This window comes from Pongo abelii, chromosome 9 (assembly GCF_028885655.2).
Source record: "Pongo abelii isolate AG06213 chromosome 9, NHGRI_mPonAbe1-v2.0_pri, whole genome shotgun sequence".
Lineage (NCBI taxonomy): Eukaryota > Metazoa > Chordata > Mammalia > Primates > Hominidae > Pongo > Pongo abelii.
Genome location: NC_071994.2, coordinates 121,793,498 through 121,816,354, shown reverse-complemented (window position 1 = coordinate 121,816,354; position 22,857 = coordinate 121,793,498). Strand labels below are relative to the sequence as shown.

Below are 22,857 nucleotides of genomic sequence, written 5' to 3'. Positions count from 1 at the left end.
ATGGCAAAAGTTTAGAAACAAATGTCTGCCAATAGGGGGCTGCTTAAATAAAGGCATATCCACAGGCGTGGTGGCTCACGCCTGTAATCCCAGCACTTTGGGAGGCCAAGGCGGGCAGATCACAAGGTCAGAAGATCGAGACTATACTGGCTAACATGGTGAAACCCCACCTCTACTAAAAATACAAAAACAAAATTAGCCGGGTGTGGTGACGGGCGCCTACTCAGGAGGCTGAGGCAGGAGAATGACGTGAACTCAGGAGGTGGAGCTTGCAGTGAGCTGAGATGGTGCCACTGCACTCCAGCCTGGGCGACAGAGTGAGACTCTGTCTCAAAAAAAATAAAAAATAAAAAATAAACGCATATCCACCCGAATGAATAGTAGGCAACGGTGAGAAAACAAACAACTGAAAAAACTTTCTATTTGTAAATATTTTCAAGCTTAAAAAAATTAAAATTATACAAGGAAGACATATATATCCTTTTCCAGATTCACCTATTGTTAACATTTACCTCATTTGTTTTATAATTTGCATTTGTGTTTCTCTCTCTCTAAACATTATATATGAATGTTATACATTTGATTTTTTTTCCCTGAACCATTAAGAAGCAGACTATATACATCACAGCACTTTACCCCTAAATACTTCCGTGCTTATTTTATAAGATTAGGGATATTCTCTTACATAATCAATCACAGTACCATTATTAACTTCACAAATTTACACTGATAGTTTTTTTAGCTTTTTGTTGTTGTTGTTGTTGTTGTTTTGAGATGGGAGTTTCACTCTTCTTGCCCAGGCTGGAGTGCAATGGCGTGATCTCGGCTCACTGCAACCTCTGCCTCCCGGGTTCAAGTGATTCTCCTGTCTCAGCCTCCCGCATAGTTGGGATTTCAGGTGCCTGCCACCATGCCCGGTTCATTTTTGTATTTTTAGTAGAGTCAGGGTTTTACCATGCTGGCCAGGCTGGTCTTGAACTCCTGACCTCAGGTGATCTGCCTGCCTCGGCCTCCCGAAGTGTTGGGATTACAGGCATGAGCCACTGCACCCAGCCTGTTGTTGTTGTTTAAGAGACAGATCTTGCTATGTTGCCCAGGCTGGAGTGCAGTGGCTATTCAGAGGCACAATCACAGTTCACTATAACCTTGAACTGCTGGTCTCAAGTGATCCTCCTGCCTCAGCCTCCTGAGTAGCAAGGACTATAGCCATGTGCCATCATGCCAGGCTAACAATGATACAATAATTGTATCTGATCTATCAACCATATGTCTATTTTGTCAGCTGACCTAATAATATTTTTAATAATAGTTGTGATATTATGATATACATACATACTGGTTTTCATCCATGGTTCCCGGCTCATAACTCCCACATCCCTTATTATACATAATGTTGGGGCACTTTTGGCCTCAGGAGCAGCCCTTAGGAAACAGACTCTCTCTTTGACCTTCTCCTGCCCTCCTTTCACCAGCCCAAGGCAGGATCTCCAAAAGGGGTCCTGCACCATATCCTGGAGGAAGATTAATGCTGCACAGACAGGCCAAGAATCTGGACAGGCCTTGCTGGGTTTCCCCACTCAGCCTATCAGTATTAGGTCATACCCTTTGTCCAGTCACATTTCTGCATGCCTGTCAATCATGCCTATCCAATGAAGTCTCCATAAAAGGCTCAAGAGGACAGGGTCTGGGAAGCTTCTGTACAGCTAAACACATGGAGGCTTACAGGAAGATGAACAAGGTCTCATCTATTTTCCAGGAGGGTGGCGTACCCCAGCTCCCTGGGGACAGAAGCTCCTGCGCTCAAGACCCTCCCAGACCTTGCCCTATGTATCTCTTCATCTGGCTGCTTATTTGCATCCTTTAAAATGTTCTCTGTAACAAATTGATAAATGTCAAGTAAGTTTCCCTGAGTTCCGTGAGGTGCTCTAGCAGATTAATTGAACCCCCCCAGAGGGGGTCGTGGGAGGCCAAACTTGAGGTCAGTAAGAAGTTCTGAAAGTCTGGACTTATGACTGGTGGGAAGGAAGAATCAGTCTTGGGAGACTGAACTCTCAACCTGTAGAATCTGAGGCTATTCCCAGGTAGATAGCATCAGAATTGAATTGAACTGGAGGACACCAGCTAGGTGTGACTGCTTGATGTGTGCGGAAAAACCTAAACACACTTGATCACAGAAGTCTTCTGTGTTGACTGTTGCTGTTGAATGAGAAAATAGAAAAAAAAAAGCTTGAGTTGTTTTTTCTACACTACGGTAGTAGAGGATCCAGTCTAGGGTAAGGTATTGCATTTAGATGTCATATCTCTGCAGTTGCAAATAAGGAGATTCTTATCTCCAAAATAATTAAGTGAAAAATGCAATTGGAAGATGTGTCTAGTTTTACTGCTTTGCATAAAAGGGGGAAAAATAGACACACTGTATACATGTTTTTTATTCATCTGTATATCATAGACCATCCCTCTCAGAAGGATACACAAAAAACTCTGTTAAAACTAGTTGTCTCCAAAATGAGAAACTGGCATGGCTGAGTGAGAGGAAGACTTCTGACTGTTAACAACTTTTGAATTTTGTACTATATGAATGTATAATCCAATTTTTAAAAGATTAAAAAGTGCTGCTGCTACAGTCAAGTATTAAGTACAATCTATTCATAATCAGTAACAGACATATGTTTGGCTGGATGAACTACAGAGGCTACAAAAAACATTTTGTTATCCTACTCTGTTCTTCGTTCCAACCTCTTAGGTCTTCCTAGAAACAAAGGCATCAGAGTCAAGACCATAAATGAGTGTATCTTAAGACAATGCATGGTACCATTTTACCTTCACAAAAGTTTGCTCTGTGCTCAAGAGGCAATTTATCATTTAGAAAAAGAGAGTGTCTCAAATTCTCTTTAATATGTGATGATCTCCAATATCTTTTTTTTTTTTTTTTTTTTTTGGAGACAGAGTCTCACTCTGTCGCCCAGGCTGGAGTGCAGTGGCACCATCTTGGCTCACTGCAACCTCTGCTTCCCAGGTTCAAGCAATTCTCCTGCCTCAGCCTCCTGAGTAGCTGGGACTACAGGCGTGTGCCACCACACCCACCTAATTTTTTGTATTTTAGTGGAGAAGAGGTTAATTTTTTGTATTTTAGTGGAGATGGGGTTTCACCATGTTGCCCAGGGTGGTCTTGAACTCCTGAGCTCAGGCAATCCGCCCACCTCAGCCTCCCAAAGTGCTAAGATTACAGGTGTGGGCCACTGCACTCAGGAATATCTTTTTAAAAGTGTGAAGCCTCTGTCTCACTCAAAGCAACCACTAGGAAGAGCACAGCGGCTTTAGTGAATCAAGAAATTTATCCCAATGTAACCCTGTTCATTTCATACAGAACAGGGCATATAAAGAGTAAATACTTGGCTGGGCACGGTGGCTCACGCCTATTATCCGAGCACTTTTGGGAGGCAGAGGCAGGCAGATCACTTGAGGTCAGGAGTTCGAGATCAGCCTGGCCAACACGGCAAAACTCCGTCTCTACTAAAAATAAGAAAATTAGCCGGGCGTGATGGCGTGCGCCTGTAATCCCAGCCACTTGGGAGGCTGAGGCAGGAGAATTGCTTGACCCCAGGAGGTGGAGGTTGCAAGATCGCGCCTTGCACTCCAGTCTGGGAGACAGAGCAAGACTCTGTCAAGAAAGGAAGAAAGAAAGGAAAGAAAGAAGAAAAAAAAGAGTAAATACTTCTCTTTTATGCACACCTGATATAGGTATCCTCCTGGTATTATCTTTCACTTGACCTCAAAACCATCAGCAACAGTAGAAGATCTAGCTTCAAGACGAGAAATCTGAGTCACGAATATGTGAACTTGATAACTACCACTTAAAAATGTCACCAACCAGTACCACAGCCCTGAGATAAGAGATGAATCAAAATATTCCGTACTGGCTTTAAATATTTAAACTGCAAAAGATGGCTGGGCATGGTGGCTGACGCCTGTAATCCCAGTACTTTGTGAGGCCAAGGCAGGCAGATTGCTTGAGTCCAGGAGTTCGAGACCAGCTTGGGCAACAAGGCAAAACCCCATCTCTACCAAAATACAGAAATTAGCCTGGCGTGGTGGTGCATGCCTGTAGTCCCAGCTACTTGGGAGGCTGAGGTGGAAGAATTGAGCCTGGGAGGCAGAGGTTGCAACAAGCTGAGATTGCACCACTGCACTCCAGCCTGGGTGACAGAGTGAAACTCCATCTCAAAAAAATAAAATAAAATAAAATAAAAATGCAAAATATATTAATTTGCTATTAAAGATACCTACAAGTTTTGGATTAAAGATTGGTTCTACTTAGAGTTTAATTAGAAAAAGTCACGCCACAATACAGTGTGGGGTCACCATAGCTCTAATCCCCTAATTCAAGTGCATTCTAAGAGATAAGCTATATACCAGGTGTGACTACGAGTAACTTTAATTTAGCTGTAAAAGGAAAGTTCTAAACTTCATAGAAAATAGGTGGCTGAGGGACCCCAATCATGGTTTAAGGAAAAAGGAAAAGGTCAGGTGCAGTAACACATGCCTGTATCCCAGTTACTTGGGAGGCTGAGGCAGGAAGATTAACTGAGCTCAGGAGTTGGAGGCCAGCCCAGACAACATAGTAAGACCCTGTCTCAAAAAAATAAAACAAAACAACAGCCGGGCGCGGTGGCTCATGCCTGTAATCCCAGCACTTCGGGAGGCTGAGACGGGCAGATCACGAGGTCAGGAGATTGAGACCATCCTGGCTAACATGGCGAAACCCCATCTCTACTAAAAATACAAAAAAATTAGCCGGGCGTAGTGGCGGGCGCCTGTGGTCCCAGCTACTCGGGAGGCTGAGGCAGGAGAATGGTGTGAACCTGGAAGGGAGAGCTTGCAGTGAGCCAAGATCACGCCACTGCACTCCAGCCTGGGTGACAGAATGAGACTCCATCTCAAAAAAATAAATAAATAAAACAAAACAAAATCAAAAATGATCTTATGTTAATATGTAGAATATGCTCTGAATAAATCTTTTAAATCAGGAAAGATTAAAAGACAGAGAAAGAATTTATAGCACACTGAAATAAGATTTTTAAAAAATTATGTGGACCGTATTCAAAGCTTGAATTCTTACTCAAAGTTCCTACTCACCTTTCCATATTAATGGGTGGAGCGTGCATTTTGCTTGCTTCAGAAGTACGTTTGCCCATACTAGAGGACATGATGGTTTCACCTTCAGATTTTAATTTGTCCACAAAGTTATCTACTTCCTTTCCTTTGGCTCCAAGTTTTAAAGCCTTGCTGGGGCCTGAAGGCCTAAGTGGAAGAATTTGAAATTCATTACCCAAAGGTTTATTTTTACAAGCACACATGATCTGATGAAAACTTTGTATCTCCCATCCAGAGAAATATACCTGTGCACAAAATTTTGTATATAATTTCAGGTAATTCACAGATTTCCCCTAAAATCAATCACTGAACATCAAGATTAAAAATCTACATTCCATAAAGCATTAAATAGCCCTTTCCTCCCCACAATAAGGCAACTCTCATAGGAAACTGAGGTCATGACATAATTTATAACTCTCTTTTATACAAAAGGAAAAACACCACATTCAGATTTCTTCATCCTCATATTTTATGTGGCCAAATTTAACATCATATCTTACTTCATCAAGTCCTTCCTTATTTACAGCTTTCCAAGAAATCAGATTATGACTTCAAAGATAGACACATATACACCCTTCATCTGGTATTCTAAAGTACACTGGATTATACCTGGCTGGTGCAGGTGCCACTTTTGGTTTATCAGTTTCAATGATGGTCTCTGTGATCATGGCAGCTGTGCTGCCTCCAGATACTGCAGAGCTGCCAAATCCGCCAAATCCTGGTGCTTTTTTGCCCTGTCTCTCTGCATCTCTTCGGGCCTGTTGTAATTCCTTTGCTTTACGACGCATCTCAGCCTTAGCTTCACGTTCTTGAGTCTACAGAAAAAGACATACATGAATGTAGCTTTTTTTTTTTTTTTCTTTTTTTTGAGACAGGGTCTCACTCTGTGACCCAGGCTGGAGTGCAAGTGGCACGATCACGGCTCACTGCAGCCTCAACTTCCTGGGCTCAAGTGATCCTCCCATCTCAGCCTCCCAAGTAGCAGGGACCCACAGGCACGTGCTACCATGCCTGGCTAATTTTTTTTTTTTCACTTTTTATAGAGACAGGGTCTCACTACGCTGTCCAGGCTGGTCTTGAACTCCTGGACTCAAGTGATCCTCCCACCTCTGCCTCCCAAAGTGCTGAGATTATAGGCATGAGCCACTGTGCCTAGCCTGGACGTAGCTCTGAATACAGTCTACATTAGCAAGTAAAAATAGGAAAATGAGATTAGTGAAGCCTAAGAGAAAGACACACAAACGGGTAGTCCCAGAGAAGATCCTATTTACCTCTCTGACGGCTCTGAACACCTTCTCCTCATGAGAATCCATTTCTGTGAAGGTTCTGATCTGTGCCAAGTTAACATTCTCCCGGTATCCCAGCGCGACAATTTCATCAAAAGCAAAAATCAAATCAAAACAGTGCTCAGATATTTCATTCTCTTCTAAGGCTCGGCAATACTCAGGGATCTAAGCATGGACACCAATAAAAAAGAAAGATTTAGAATTTATCAGCAGCTATATTTCCAAGTCTTATCCTTTAGAGTACATAAATTTCAATAACCTAAATCCCTTTATTAGCTACTTCTAGTCTTTATTTTATTTTTTGAGACAGAGTCTTGCTCTGTTGCCCAGTCTGGAGTGCAGTGCTGCCATCTCAGCTCACTGCAACCTCCACCTCCCGGGTTTAAGCGATTCTCCTGCCTCAGCTTCCGGAGTAGCTGGGACTACAGGTGTGTACTACCATGCCCAGCTAATTTTTGTATTTTTAGTAGAGACAGGGTTTCACCATGTTGGCCAGGCTGGTGTTGAACTCCTGACCTCAGGTGATCCGCTTGCCTTGGTCTCCCAAACTGCTGGGATTACAGGCGTGAGCCACTGTGCCCAGCCTAACACCCTGATTTTTTTTTTTTTTTAAGACGAAGTCTCACTCTGTCGCCCAGGCTGGAGTGCAGTGGCACAATCTCGGCTCACTGCAACCCCCGCCTCCTGGGTTCACGCAATTCTCACGCCTCAGCCTCCCGAGTAGTAGGATTATAGGCGCCCGCCACCACACCCAGCTAATTTTTTTGTATTTTTAGTACAGACGAGGTTTTACCACATTGGTCAGGCTGGTCACAAACTTCTGACCTCAGGTGATACACCCGCCTCAGCCTCCCAAAGTGCTGGGATTACAGGCGTGAGCCACCATGCCCAAGACCCTGATTCTTACAGCCGGGTGCAGTGGCTCACACCTGTAATCCCAGCACTTCGGGATGCCAAGATAGGCAGATCACCTGAGGTCAGGAGTTCGAGAACAGCCTGGCCAACATGGTGAAACCCCATCTCTACTAAAAATACAAAAATTAGCCGGGCATGGCGATGCACATCTGTAATCTCACCTACTCGGGAGGCTGAGGCCAGAGAATTGCTTGAACCTGGGAGGCGGAGGTTGCAGTGAGCCGAGATTGCACCACTGCACTCCAGCCTGGGCAAGAGCGAGACTCTGTCTTTAAAAAAAAAAAAGAATCAGAGTCTTGCTGTGTTGCCCACACTAAAGTATAATGCCTATTCACTTGAACTTCTGGCCTCAAGCAATCCTTCTGCCTCAGCCTCCTGAGTAGCTTGGACTACAGGCACATGTTACCGCACCTGGCCTTAGTCTTCATTTTAAGCAAGACTTTGGCATAAAGTCTTAGAAGGTGTGTGTGTGTGTGTGTGTGTGTGTGTGTGTGTGTGTCTGTCTGGATCAGTAAGCTTCACCTAAAAAACATTACCTAAAAAGCGTGTGTGTGTGTGTGTGTGTGTTTGTGTGTGTGTGTGTGTGTGTGTCTGGATCAGTAAGCTTCACCTAAAAAACATTACCTAAAAAGCGTGTGTGTGTGTGTGTGTGTGTGTGTGTGTGTGTGTGTGTGTGTGTGTGTGTGTGTGTGTGTGTGTGTGTGTGTGTGTGTGTGTGTGTGTGTGTGTGTGTGTGTCTGGATCAGTAAGCTTCACCTAAAAAACATTACCTAAAAAGCATAGCCAAACAAGTGTCAGAACTAGAATGGCAGATTAGAACAACTGCTTAAGAACTGGGAAATGAAACAGTAGTTCCCATGTTCTTTTGAGACATCTATAGTCTAACAGGACACCCAATAAATGTCTGCTGAATAAACAAGGTGCTGCAGCAATAAGTCGCTGGGGTGGGGAGTAGGAGCCTGCAAACTGGTGAGCATCAGCTGCTTTGGAGGAAAAACCTTGTTTCACATAAAATGTAAAACAAAAAGTGGAACCCAGTATTATAGCAGTACTCTTACCACTCTTGAGAAGAGCCTTAGGGTCTCCAAATCTTCTAAAATGTTGCTGTTTTTGGTAGTGATCAGTACCATATACAGTTTCTCCATAGGCTGGTAGACATATCTCACACTCTCTGTTTCAACAAACGTATGTTGTTTTCCAGTGTTCATGAGCTTTGGAAAAGCTGCTAATAAGCCCTCAATCCGAGTTCGGGTCATTTCCACAAACTGTCGAGAAACAATAGCCTTTCCTGCTTTTGTGCAGACCGCTGCTGCCAACAGCACCTGCCAGGAACATATGCATAAATAAGTGCTAATTATTTCTTCACATCTGTTTTCTCAGCGTCTCAGGAAATGTTCCATAGAATGACATATTTATTTAGTGACATGACTAGTAGTAGTATAATTTTTAAGACAGGGTCTCACTCTGTCACCCATGCCGGAGTGCAATGGCAAGATCACAGCTCACTGCAACCTCAAACTCCTGGGCTCAAGAAATCCTGAGTGGCTAGGACTACAAGTGCATGCCACCAAGCCTCGCTAATTTTTAAAAAGCTTTTAGTAGAGACGGTGTCTCGCTATGTTTCCCAGGCTGGTCTTGAACTCCTGGGTTCAAGCGATCCTCCTGCCTTGGTCTCCCAAAGTGCTGGGATTATAGGCGTGAACTACCACGACCAGCTGACATGACAAGCAATAGAATACTGACTTTCACGGGTACAGTGGCTCACACCTGTAAACCCAGCACTTTGGGAGGCCAAAGCGGGTAGATTACTTGAGGTCAGAGTTCGAGACCAGCCTGGCCAACATGATGAAACCTCATCTCTACTAAAAATACAAACACATTAAGAGACTTAGACATGTCAATCAATCACAATGTATAAATCAAATTTGAACAGTGACTGAATAGTTGATAATATTAAAAATTACTGCTAATTTTTTAGGTGTGAAAATATGCTATCATGGTAATATATTTTTATGTAAGGAATACTTATATATTTTTAAAAAAGAGTTGTGTAGTTTTGAATCCTTCCATAGTCTCTCATATTAAAGGTGCTCCCTCAATGACTTTATATTGAACTAAAAGAGTTGTCTGGGATACACCTTATCTTCAAACTATGCTAGTTTTGCATGTGGTACTAACAAAAGGTCACTGGATTTAGTAATTATCCTGAGGATCAGAATTCACAATTTCTTTCTTCTTTTTTTGGAGACAGGGTCTCACTTTGTCACCTAGGCTGGACTGCAATGGTGTGATCTTGACTCACTGTAGCCTCAACTTCTGGGCTTGAACAATCCTCCTGCCTCAGCCCCCCAAAAGGAGCTGGGACTATAGGCAGGTGCCACCATGCCTGGCAAATTTTTGTATTTTCAGTAGAAGTAGGGTTTCACCATGTTGCCCAGGCTGGTCTTGAACTTCTGGACTCAAGTGATCAGCCCACCTTGGCCTCCCAAAGTGCTGGGATTACAAGCATGAGTCACCACGCCTAGCCAGAACTCACAATTTCATGTGTTGAATATCACTTATAAATATTCCTTTTAAAAGCAACTATCCTAATATTATATAAATGGGTTTTTATGACTTGGGATAAAATTTCCCAAACTGCCAATATATCACACATGGATTCAAAACTGCTAAATAGCAAACTGATGATTCAAAAAGTGGCCCCAGCGATGACATGATGTTCATAAAGACTCTAGAAAAAATTGCTTTATTAATATGAAAATGGAAAAAAGTAATTATTTCTAAATTAAATTTTATTTATGTAATTTAAAACATATACATATAAGTAAATTATTAACCATTTTAAGAATGTATTTGACTATTTTTGCTACCTTTTTTTTTTTTTAAGATGGAGTTTTGCTCTTGTTGCCCAGGCTGGAGTGCAATGGCAAGATCTCCGCTCACTGCAACCTCCACCTCCCAGGTTCAAGCGATTCTCCTGCCTCAGCCTCCCGAGTAGCTGGGATTACAGGCGCCTGCCACCATGCCCAGCTAATTTTTTTTTTTTGTATTTCTAGTAGAGACGGGGTTTCACCATGTTGGTTGGCCAGGCTGGTCTCAAATGCCTGACCTCAGGTGGTCCGCCCACCTCGGCCTCCCAAAGTGCTGAGATTACAGGCATGAGCCACCGTCCGCCCGGCCTATTTTTGCTACATTCTTAAAAGTTTATATAATTGGCAAAAAGCTTTCCTTCTTAATAGTCTCATCGGAAAAGTGGGGAATTCCCTTATATTTGGGATCATTTCACATTGGTTTCTTCTTTTCCTAAAGACTTAGAACTAGTGTCCCAAATTTGCAAAGAACCAAGCTGATATTAGAAAAGCTAAATGACTGGGAGTGAGAAAATCTATTTTCTAGTTTTGTTCTTCTATTTACTATCTGTCTGACCTTCAGTTACCCAACCTCTCTTAACCTCGTTTCTTTTCCTATAAAATGCAGCATTATCTAATGACCTTACAAGCTATTACGAGGGCCAAAGGACTATAATGAAATTGTACTTCAAAAGTGCTATACAACTTGTAGCACATATATTCATGATGTAAAACAGCACCATTAGTAATAACATGCATCTCATGAAAAAAATGTATGCCACTTCAAGGTAATGGATTTTTCTTTTTTTATTGAAAAAAAAAAGAGAGACAGGGTTTTGCCATGTTGCCCAGGCTGCTCTCAAATTCCTGGGCTAAAGTGATCTGCACACCTCAGCCTCCCAAAGTGCTGGGATTACAAGTGTGAGCCACAGCGTCCGGCCAAGGCAATGGATTTTTGCCTTTGTCAATATTTTGATATTCAAATAATGAATACTGACTCTCCCCCCAAAATTTTACATACAGTTTCAGGGAATGCATCGATCCTCTAGAGAAGTTATTCTCAAATGGCCCATAGAAAATCCCCTCATGCAATGAAAAATATTATTAATAAATGGGAGCATATTGTAAATGTAATCCCTGTAGAGCCTCCTACCCCTAAAAGGTTGAGAGTCATAGCTCTAGGAAGTTATGGTCCTCTATGTTAGAATTTTATGAGGTTTTGAAGGAATAAGACAAATCAAATGAACATCTAAAAAAAGGACAGCTCAGACCAAAACTTCAGACCTATACAAACATGCTGCATTTAATAGAAACCCCATATCTAATAATAAACCTGTTAGAAACAATGTTTACAGGCTCAAGGGTAGTTCTTAGGTTTTAACTGGAGTTAAAAACGCCTCTATACCATACAAGTAAAATTTAGGTAAAAACATCAAAAGCAACTTGAAAGGGAAAAAGGAACAAAAAGGTGTATGTTACTATCTACTTTATTTATTTATTTATTTATTTTTTGAGAGAGTATCTCACTCTGTAGTCCAGGCTGGAGTGCAGTGGTGCCATCTTGGCTCACTGCAAGCTCTGCCTCCTGAGTACAAACAATTCTCATGCCTCAGCCTCCTGAGTAACTGGAACTACAGGCACAGGCCAGCATCACCAAGCCTGGCTAATTTTTCTATTTTTAATAGAGACAGGGTTTCGCCATGTTGGCCAGGCTGGTCTCCAACTCCTGGCCTCAAGTCATCTGCGCGCCTTGGCCTCCAAAGTGTTGGGATTACAGGAGTGAGCCACTGCACCTGGCCCATCCAGTTTACTGATTAGCATGTTCAAAAACTAATTATAGGTACTGGTAATCTCCATTTTTGCGATATTATAAGAATTAACTGAGTAATTATTTATTGAACACCTACTATACATACAACATGCTTTCTGAGAATTAAGATGACACAGGCTAGCATTCTGCCTACAAGAAGCTTAACAGGGATAAGACACAAACACAAATAACTGTAATATGAGGCAGAATGTGTTAAGTAACATGAGAGAGTAACCGATAAAGTGCGTGGAAATTCAGAGGAAGAGATTACTTCCAGCTGGTAAAGTCAGGGATGACTCGATAGAAGAAACAGCATTTAGGCCGGGAGCGGTGGCTCATGCCTTAATCCAGCACTTTGGGAGCCAGGGCGGGCAAATCACCTGAGGTCAGGAGTTCGAGACCAGCCTGGTCAACATGGGAAAACCCTGTCTCTACCAAAAAATACAAAAAATTAGCCAAGTCTGGTGGTGCGCGCCTGTAGTCCCAGCTACCGGGGAGAGTGAGGTGGGAGGATTGCTTGAACCTGGGAGGCGGAAGTTGCAGTAAGCCAAGATCATACCACTTCACTCCAGCCTGGGCTACAGAGTGAGACTCTGCCTCAAAAAAAAAAGAAGAAACAGAATTTAGATCATGCTTTGATGAATTCCAGGATTTGTTTTGAAACAGTCTTGCTCTATTGCCCAAGCTGTAGTGCAGTGGCGTGATCTCGGCTCAGTGCAGCCTCAACCTTCTGGGCTCAGGTGATTCTCCCACCTCAGCCTCCCAAGTATCTGGGACTACAGACACAGGCCACCACACCTGGCTAATTTTTTGTATTCTTCTGTAGAGACAGGGTTTTGCCATGTTGCCCAGGCTGGTCTCAAACTCCCAACCTCAAGTGACCTGCCCGCCTCAGCCTCCCAAAGTGCTGGGATTACAGGCATGAGCTGCCATGCCTGGCCAGAATTCCAGGATTTCAGTATGTCAAGATGAAGAAAGCAGTAGGGTAAAATCATATGTCTCTCTTTGAGTCATTCCATTATCCAGATACAAGCAAAACAAGGCTTCCAAAATAGGACCATAGTTCCCCATACTAAGTATAGCATAAATCTCCGAACACCCAGGGCACCACAAATCACAGGTTCCAGGCAGTTGACACAGGTCTCTCTGTTACAGCTACTAACATGGCTAGAAGGTATGGTCACCTCTAAACATGATAAATTTATCCTATCCTAAATTAACATTTGTCTTCTTAAAGTTCTTGAAATAATAAACCTCTTTACATCAATGTTTACCAGTTTAACAATTATTAAAATATAGCATATACTAAAAGGTAGTTAACAATTTTCCCTATTGAAATTTGATCTGATTTTCTCTGAGGAAGAATTAATAGATATGATTACAAAGTTTTTTTGTTTTTTTTTTAACATTTTTGGAAAAAAAATTCCAGATCTAAAAGGAAATTGCAAGAGCCCTTGATTGTCTTACAGATGTGAAAACTGAGGGCCCATAAGTTAGATGATCTCTCCAAGACTGTTAAAAAAAAAAAAAATTCCCTCATTAAGTTGAGCTTTGCCAAACTACTTTTAATAATTCTTACATGGTTTGAGTACACTATCTTTGGACTAAATAACAACTCTCTCCTACACAGACTTAACTACATGAATTGTTAAATGCCTCAAGTAAAAAAACCTGGAGAATTAGGTTTCTGTTCTGCCTTTGCCACTAATTATGTGACCTTGGATAAGTCACTTAATTCATTATTGAAATATTCCTAAAGTAGGAGGTTAGTTTACATGAAATCCAAAGTGCTCTGTGTCTTTAAGGTTCTGTAAGTCTAAGCATTTGAAACCCACAGTAACAGAAAAAAAAACAACTACAGTGACAGAAAATGTACAATACTTCCATTTTATACCCACTGCTCCAGTTCTAACCACTTTGGAACAATATTTTATAGTAACAGGCTGCTAGAAGGCAAATTGTCTAACCATAACAAATTGTGTGTGCAAGAGAGGTACAAGAATAACAGGTGGTATAATAATTCAGCATAAATATGCACAACTCTCTCTCAAAAAAAGTCAAGTTCTTTCTTGAACCTCTAAATGCTTCAGGATCCCTTACTTCCAGAATTAGTCACCTTCTCCTTTGTAATTCACCACAATATTTTATACACACATACACGCACACACGCTTCATGGTCATATAAAGGCTAGTTTCTATAATTGTCAGGGAGGACTGTTCTGTCTTTTCTATTTATATGAAGCTATTATAGATAAAATCAGAGAGAAGATTACAATAAAATGTAGACCACATACAAAACCTAAAACTTGAAAAGTAATTTACTCAGTGAGGGTTTTAAGTCCATCACATTTCTATTCTAAAACAAAAGCTTGTAGAGAATTAAAACACACACACACACACACACACCCGTTATCAGTTTCTGCAGTGAACTTCTATATGAAGACATAAATAGATGGCAAATCAATGGAAACTCAAGAGAATCATTTTCATTCTTTGCTGTCCCCTCAAAACACAATTAAAAAGATAAATAAAGAATACAGGGGCCTGGCGCCGTGGCTCACGCCTATAATCCCAGCACTTTGGGAGGCCGAGGTGGGCAGATCACGAGGTCAGGAGATCGAGACTATCCTGGCTAACACGGTGAAACCCCGTCTCTACTAAAAATACAAAAAAGTAGCCGGGCGTGGTGGCAGGCACCTGTAGTCCCAGCTACTCAGGAGGCTGAGGCAGGAGGACAGCTTGAACGCGGAAGGCAGAGGTTGCAGTGAGCTGAGATTGTGCCACTGCACTCCAGCCTGGAGACAGAGCGAGACTCCGTCTCGAAAACCAAACAAACAAGAAAAAAAGTCAGAACATGTTCTCATTAATTTGCAGAATACAAAAAAAAGATCAAATCAAGGTCCGCATGCCTACAGTTTCAGCTACTTGGGAGATGGAGGTGGGAGGATCGCTTGAGGCTAGGAGTTCTAGGCTGCAGTACACTATGATAGCGCCTGTGAATAGCCACTGCCCTCCAGCCTGGGCAACATAGTGAGACCCTGTCTCTTAAAAAAAAAAAAAAGATCAAAAGATGCTTTCCTTTGTACTTTATTTTATGATGAAGTCATGAGAAGGCATTTGTTTTTGCATTTGTTCACTTATTTATCTATTGGAACTTTGCAGTCTAGGACATCCTGCACTTCAATAACTAAAACCAAAGGGAATTTATTTTTAAAAAAATCAATGTTTACGTACTGATATCTGCAACTTACTTTGAAATGTATATTTTTTTTAATGGAGAGAGGGATAGATGGGTGATTAGATGCATGATAAAACATAGTGAAATGTTAGTTATAGAATCTAGTTGGTGGTTATATGGATATTCACTACAAAGTTCTTTCAACTTTTCCAGATGTTTGAAAATTTCATAATGAAATGTTGGGCTAAAATAAACTGCTAGAAATTTTGATACAACCTTTAGATAAAAATTTCACCCTATCTGGACATTTCTACTGTCTGGGGATCTGTTTGTAAAGGAGCAGGACCCAAAAACATTACACAGAAATAATACCAATGTCCTAACACTCTACAGAGCAGCATGTACTGAGATAAATTGTTCTCCAGAGTACACAGGTCTGTGGGTATCTGGATCATGCTAAGTCCCAAATAATTCAGAAATATGTGACACAACTCTATGTATACGTACACATGTCAAAATAGCACGCAAAAGTTATATTTTATATATATCACGTAGGGCTTTACCATCCCTCAGTTATCAATGAATTAAAAATACTAAGTTCCAAGAACCTTTTAACAAAGAATATTTTGGAAAGATTACCTTTATCTGGTTTATATAACACAAGACCTTAACTTTACTATTAAAATAAAAATATGTTCTAAAATGCATTATTAATTCCAGGGTGTAAACGGGAACTGAGTTTCAAAATCACTAACCAAATACAGAACCTCCTGGAGAAACTGAAAATACAAGTTTCTGGAAATTTTGTGTCCAACACAAAAATTTTAGGAGGCAAACCTGTTTGATGCAATTTATATACCTGAGGCTGAGAAAAGCTGTTCAGTGGCTTAAAGTCCAAGCATGAATTCCCCCCATTATCCAAGTTCTTATCTAAAGGGTTGTCAATAGACCTTATTAGGATTGCCACCAAATTACATTCTGTCATCTCTCAGGTACATTGGACGATGTTTTAAATCAAGTTATCTATTGACAAAAGAATAAAAAAGAACAGAACATCCTTCAAAAGACTAAAGGACATAAGGTGCACTGAAAAATAAATTACTAGCTTTTTTGAAACCAAAGAATGTCTACTACTTCACGAATATCCACAAATCACAGCGATGAAGGAAGATTCAGTGATGTCAGCAGTTCTGATTTCCTCCATCCTCAACCACATTAACCTTTTTCATCCTTGCAACAGATGAGTATACAAAGATAACGCATGTGAAGGCAAGTAACTGGTCTCAGAGGATAACCCACCCCTCTTACTCCACCTCCTGTGAGACATCTGACTATACGACATGCCACATACACATTTTTCTTCACCTGGACAGTAAGTTCCTTGAAGGCAAACCCTGTGTTCTCCGGAACTTGCTCACATTTTCCCAGTGGTCTACACAGTGTATGTACCCCGAGTCACACTAACCAATGGACACAAGTGAGTTCTGCGGAAGTAGTGGAAGGTTTCAAAGACACTTGGGTCCTATAAATTAGTGTTAGAAGTTACTCCTTTCCGCTCTGTCTCCATTTCCCCCTTCTGAACAAACAAAAGAAAAACTTCTGGACACCAGTGGATTTGCATTTCGAGTTATCAAACGGCCTAGCAAACACCGGGGGTGGGAGACAAGCTCTGATTAACAGAAGGACCACAACCTCCGGAGACAGGCCCAGCCTGCTGAGCCTAAGCGCCAGGGAACCGGCTGGACAGCATCAGTTCCGAGGTCCGCAGCCTGGAACCCGCACCACCACCACGAAGTTCTCGCAGAGCAAAAACGCCGGGCCGTCTCAGGGGCAGGTCCCAGCAGACGAGGGAGTCCAGCTGGTTGGGGGGTGGTGCGGAAGCGGGCACGACGACAGATGGAGTCAGCTCCATCGGATCTCCAGGAGACCGGGCACAGGAGGCCACATTGCTCCCCGAGCCCCGAGCAAAGCACTCGGCCCTAGACCCTCAGGGCGGGGCTCCTCCGGCCCCTGCCCCAGGCCCGCCGACAAGGAGAGACGGTGAGGCTCGGACCCCAGGAGTTCGGGTCCTGGCTCGGATCTTACCATGGTGAGGGCGGTGGTAGGGCGCGCCCGCACTCCGGCTCCACTGGGGATAGGGGTAGGGTCTGGGGAACGGGAGCACCAGCAGCTCTGGACCTGCTGCCCCCTTGACAGGAACCGCTGCCGCTTCGCCTCTTGCCAAGATGGCGGCCCCGAGCCACGTCTTCAACCGGAAGCGGCGCAGGTCAAAGGGCGGGGGTTGAGGCGGGGCCTGTGGGCTGGGGAAATTGAGGGTACCGCGCTCCGGTTACGATTGAGCCCGGGAGGTGTAGGGGGCGTTCACCCTCCAGCTGTGGATCCTCATATCTCTGCCCTTTCACTGTGATCCCCTTCATTATTTTGCGTCACATCTTACAGTTTAACAAGCCCGCTGGTACAGCCACTATTATTTAATATACAGGATAACCTGTGTGCATGAAGGACTAGTATCCGGAATATATAAAGAACTTTTTTTTTTTTTTTGAGATGGAGTCTCACTCTGTCGCCCAGGCTGGAGGGCCAATGGCGTGATCTCGGCTCACTGCAACCTCCACTTCCCAGGTTCAAGCAATTCTTCTGCCTCAGCCTCCGGAGTAGCTGGGATTACAGGCACGCGCCACACCACGCTCGGCTGTTTTTTGTATTTTTGGTTGAGACGGGGTTTCGCCATGTCGGCCAGGCTAGTCTCGAACTCCTGACCCCAAATGATCCGCCCGCCTCAGCCTCCCAAAGTGTTGGGATTACAGGCGTGAGCCACCGCGCCTGGCCTAAGAACTCTTATAACTCAGCAATAAAAAGACAAATACTGTATTCCTGTCTAAAAATGGGCTTTATCTGCAAAATGGAGGGAGTAGAAAACACAAAATTAAAATGAGCAAAAGATTTGAATACATATGTGTCCAAAGAAGATATATAACTGGCTAATAGGCACATTAAGAAATGTTGAATATCCTTAGGGAAATGGAAATCAGACCTATGGTGAGATATCACTTCACACCCACTAGGATGGCTATCATAATAATTGTTGGTGAGGATGAATGTAAAATAGTGCAGCCACGTTGGAAAAGAGTTTGGCAGTTCCTAAAAAAGTTAAACAAAATTACCACACGACTGAGCAATTCCACTCATAGGTACATACCCAAGAGAACTGAATATATGTCAACACAAAAATGTGTACTCTAATGTTCATAGCAGCATTATTCATAGTAGCCAAAAAGTGGAGACAATCCAAACAAATCCATTCATCAATAGATGTGGCATATATATGCAGTTGAATATTATTTGGTCACAAAAAGGAATAAAGTACTGACATGCTACAATATGGATGAACCTTGAGAATATTATGTGAAAAAAGATGGATGCAATGGGGCACTCATATATGATTCCATTAATACGAAAGATCCAGAATAGAAGAAAATCCACAGAGAAAGAAACTAGCTTAGTGGTTTCCAGGGGCTCAGGAAGCGTAGGAATAGAGAGTGACAGTTAATTAGTGTGAGATTTATTTCTGGAATAATTAAAACATGCCAGGCATGCTGGCATGATCTAGAGTCCCAGCCACTTGGGAGGCTGAGTTGGGAGGATGGCTTGAGACCAGGGGCTAAAGGTCAGCCTGTGCAAATTGTGAGACTTAGACTCTTAAAAAAAAAAAGTAGGTCTGGAACTAGATAGAGGCAAATATACTAAAAACCACTAAATTGTATAATTTTAAAAGGTGAATTTTTATGATTTGTAAATTATATCTTAAAAAAAAAAACATGCACAGGAAGCAGGGCAGTTGTGCTCATGTCCATTTTGTATATGAAGAAAATGATGAAAAGTTTAAGTGAGTTATCCAAAGTTTCTAAACCAGTATATGATGGAACCAGGACTCAAAATCTGTTCTTGTGATTCTCATGTTATTTCTTGTATGCCAAATTTCAGATTTTTCAGAGTATAGCTGATTCAGTAGTTCTTCTTTAAATCATTTTATCCTACATCCTTAGCTCAACCCAACAGCACTCACCCATATTAAACCTGTATGTCCACAATTAAGTACAATAGCAACTTTTAATTGAGTGCTTAATTTGTGTCAGGTACTTTACACATGTTATTTCCAGTCCTTTACAACAATCCAAATAAAGATACTGAGGATCAAAAAAGTTAAGCATTTGTCCAAACTCACACAACTAGTAAGTGGTAGAGCCAAGTTCAAAGTCAGTTTTTTCCTGGCTGGGCACGGTGGCTTACGCCTGTAGTCCCAGCACTTTGGGAGGCTGAGGTGGGCGGGTCACAAGGTCAAGAGATCGAGACCATCCTGGCCAACATGGTGAAACCCCGTCTCTACTAAGAGTACCAAAAAAAAAAAAAAAATTAGCTGGGCATGCTGGCGCGTGCCTGTAGTCCCAGCTGTTCAGGAGGCTGAGGCGGGGGAATCCTTGAACCCAGGAGGCGGAGGTTGGGTTGCAGTGAGCCGAGATCATGCCGCTGCACTCCAGCATGGCGACAGAGGGAGACTCCATCTCAATTAAAAAAAAAAAAATAGCTGGGCATGGTGTCTCACGCCTGTACTCCCAGCTATCTGGGAAGCTGAGGCACGAGAATTGCTTGAACCTGGGAGGCAGAGGTTGCAGTGAGCTGAGATCACAACACTGCCCTCCAGACTGGGCAACGGAGTAAGACTCGGTCTCAAAACAAACAATCAAACAAAAAAACAAAGTCAGCTTTTTCCATTAAAACACCCTGCCTCTGTATCTCCTGTGTGTTCCCTAACATTTATTGAACACTTACAGCATACCAGCCATTACTCTAACTTCACACAGATTATCTCATTTAATCCTCACAAGAATCCTCTGAGATAGGTATCTTTATTGTCTCCATTTTACACACGAGGAAATCAAGGTACAGAGAAGAAAACTATCCCACCACAGGTCTCATGGCTAAAAAGTAGATAAGCGAGGATTCAAACAAAGGCTGTTCAACTTTGGACTATACCCTTAAGCACTGCATTATAGACTTCTCGCTCTTACCCGTATCAATTCCATCTCCAATGGCCTTCTAATAGAAATCTTTAGAAAGCTCAAATATTTTTAAATTTTATATGTCTGGGAGGATATATGTCAAACTGTATTTTAAAGTTTTTTTCATTAAAAAAACTTTTTTAGAGAGATGGGGGTCTTGCTATGTTGCCCAGGCTGGTCTCGAACTCCTGACCTCAAGCAATACTCCCATCTTGTCCCCACAAAGTTCTGGGATTGCAGGAATGAGCCACTGAGCCCAGTCAATATTTAAAAAAAAAAATTTTTTTTTTTTTTTTTTGAGAAGGAGTTTCACTTTTGTTGCCCAGGCTGGAGTGCAATGGTATGATCTCGGCTCACTGCAACATCTGCCTCCCGGGTTCAAGGGATTCTCCTGCCTTAGCCTCCCAAGTAGCTGGGATTACAGGCATGGACCACCACGCCTGGCTAATTTTTTGTATTTTTAGTAGAGATGGGGTTTCACCATGGCCAGGCTGGTCTTGAACTCCTAACCTCAAGTGATCTGCCTGCCTCGGCCTCCCAGAGTGCTGGGATTACAGGCTTGAGCCACAGCTCCCGGCCTATTGTTAAATTTTTTAATTGACACATAATAATTGTACACACTGGCCAGGTGCGGTGGCTCACGCCTGTAATCCCAGCATTTTGGGAGGGCGAGGTGGGCAGATCACTTGAGGTCAGGAATTCCAGACCAGCCTGAGCAACATGGTGAAACCCCATCTCTACTAAAAATACAAAAATTAGCTGGGCGTGGTGGCCCATGCCTATAGTCCCAGCTACTCGGTGGGAGAATCGCTTTAACCCCGAGGCAGAGATAGCAGTGAGCTGAGGTCTCACCACTGTATTCCAGCCTGGGCGACAGAGTGAGACCCTGTCTCAAAAAAAAAAAAAAAAAAAAGTGACAATGGGTACAAAGTTTCTTTAGGGGATGATGAAATGTCCTAAAAAAGATAACTGTACACACTTATGGGGTAACTTTTTATTTATTTATTTATTTATTATTTATTTATTTTGAGACAGTCTCGCTCTGTCACCCAGGCTAGAAGGCAGTGGTGCCATCTCAACTCACTGCAACCTCCACCTCCCGGGTTCAAGCGATTCTCCTGTCTCAGCCTCCCGAGTAGCTAGGATTACAGGCATGCACCACCACACCTGGCTAATTTTTGTATTTTTGGTAGAGACGGGGGTTTCACCACGTTGGGACAGGCTGGTCTTGAACTCTTGACCTCAGGTGATCCACCCGCCTCGGCCTCCCAAAGTCCTAGGATTACAGGCGTAAGCCACTTTGCCTGGCCCAATTTTAACTTTTGTTACAAAAAGCAGACATATTTTAAGAAAGATGGAACAAATTCTTATTTTTTTAGAAAAGTAAAAATCCTGTTAGAAACTATTGCCTTATTGTGGCACCTTCCAGGGCTTCCAACTTGAATCTCAGAAGCTCAGCAAAGACCAATTGATGCTGCTTCTTTGGAAATGTAACGGTAGCTGAATTAAACCACAGAAGAAAAAGCAACCCTGTAAGCATGCTTCTTGAGGAGTCCCATAGTGGCAGTATATTATAATGGTTAAAAGCAGAGACTTAGGAATCAGACTGACCTGTGTTTGGCTGCTATTTTCAGCGCTTATTATGAGTGACTTTAGGCAAGTTACTTTAACTGTCTAAGCCTCAATTACCTAATCTGTAAATTGGCAGTAACATCTATCTCATAAGGTTGTCAAGTAAATTAGATGATATAATCTAAGTGCTCCCCACAAAAAAACTAAGTGCTCCTACATAGTAAGTACTCCACATTACATATCCACTATTACGAGCAAAACAGATCACAAATTTTTTTTAATGCCGTTCCATTTTTAACTATCAGTATCCCAGAAAAGCTGTCTCTCATTTTTTAAAGGCACTTTCCTTGTTTACCTCTGGTAGGTTTTCAGGGTCAAATTTCCAATATTATTTTCTTTTTAAAATTTATTGCTATTATTGTTATTTTGAGACGGAGTCTCGCTCTGTCGCCCAGGCTGGAGTGCAGTGGCGTGATCTCAGCTCACCACAACCTCCGCCTCCCGGGTTCAAGCAATTCTCCTGCCTCAGCCTCCTGAGTAGCTGGGATTACAGGCATGCACCACCATGCCTAGCTAATTTTTGTATTTTTAGTAGAGACGGGGGTTTCACCGTGTTGGTCAGGCTGGTCTTGAACTCCTGACCTTGTGATCCACCCACCTTGGCCTCCCAAAGTGCTGGGATTACAGGCGTGAGCCACCGTGCCCGACCAAAAAATTATTATTATTATTCATTATTTATATTTGAGATGGGGTCTTGATTTGTTGCCCAGGCTGGAGTGAATGCAGTGGCCCAGTCTCGGTTCACTGCAACCTCTGCCTCCCTGGCTCAAGCAATCCCCCTGCCTCAGCCTCCCGAGTGGCTAGCACTATAGGTGCATGCCACCACACCTGGCTAATTAAAAAAAAATTTTTTTTATTTTTAATAGAGTGGAGGGGGGCGGTTCTGGCTATGTTGCTCTAGGCTGGTCTCAAACTCCTGAACTCAAGCAATCCTCCCACCTCCACCTCCTGAAGTGCTGAGATTACAGATGTG

General features: G+C 42.5%; 1 protein-coding gene across 2 annotated transcripts in view; it reads right to left on the bottom strand.

Moving 5' to 3' along the window:
* Window positions 1-17,446, bottom strand: part of ARCN1 (archain 1) — a 30,525-nt gene extending 13,079 nt beyond the window's left edge. The window contains 5 exon segments of one of the 2 annotated variants that reach the window (NM_001132316.1): window positions 5,137-5,301; window positions 5,764-5,969; window positions 6,426-6,605; window positions 8,414-8,677; window positions 17,278-17,393. In NM_001132316.1, coding sequence (NP_001125788.1) covers window positions 5,137-5,301; window positions 5,764-5,969; window positions 6,426-6,605; window positions 8,414-8,677; window positions 17,278-17,280 — 818 coding nt within the window. In that variant the 5' untranslated portion in view covers window positions 17,281-17,393. 2 annotated transcript variants of the gene reach the window in all.
* Window positions 17,447-22,857: the final 5,411 nt, after the last annotated feature.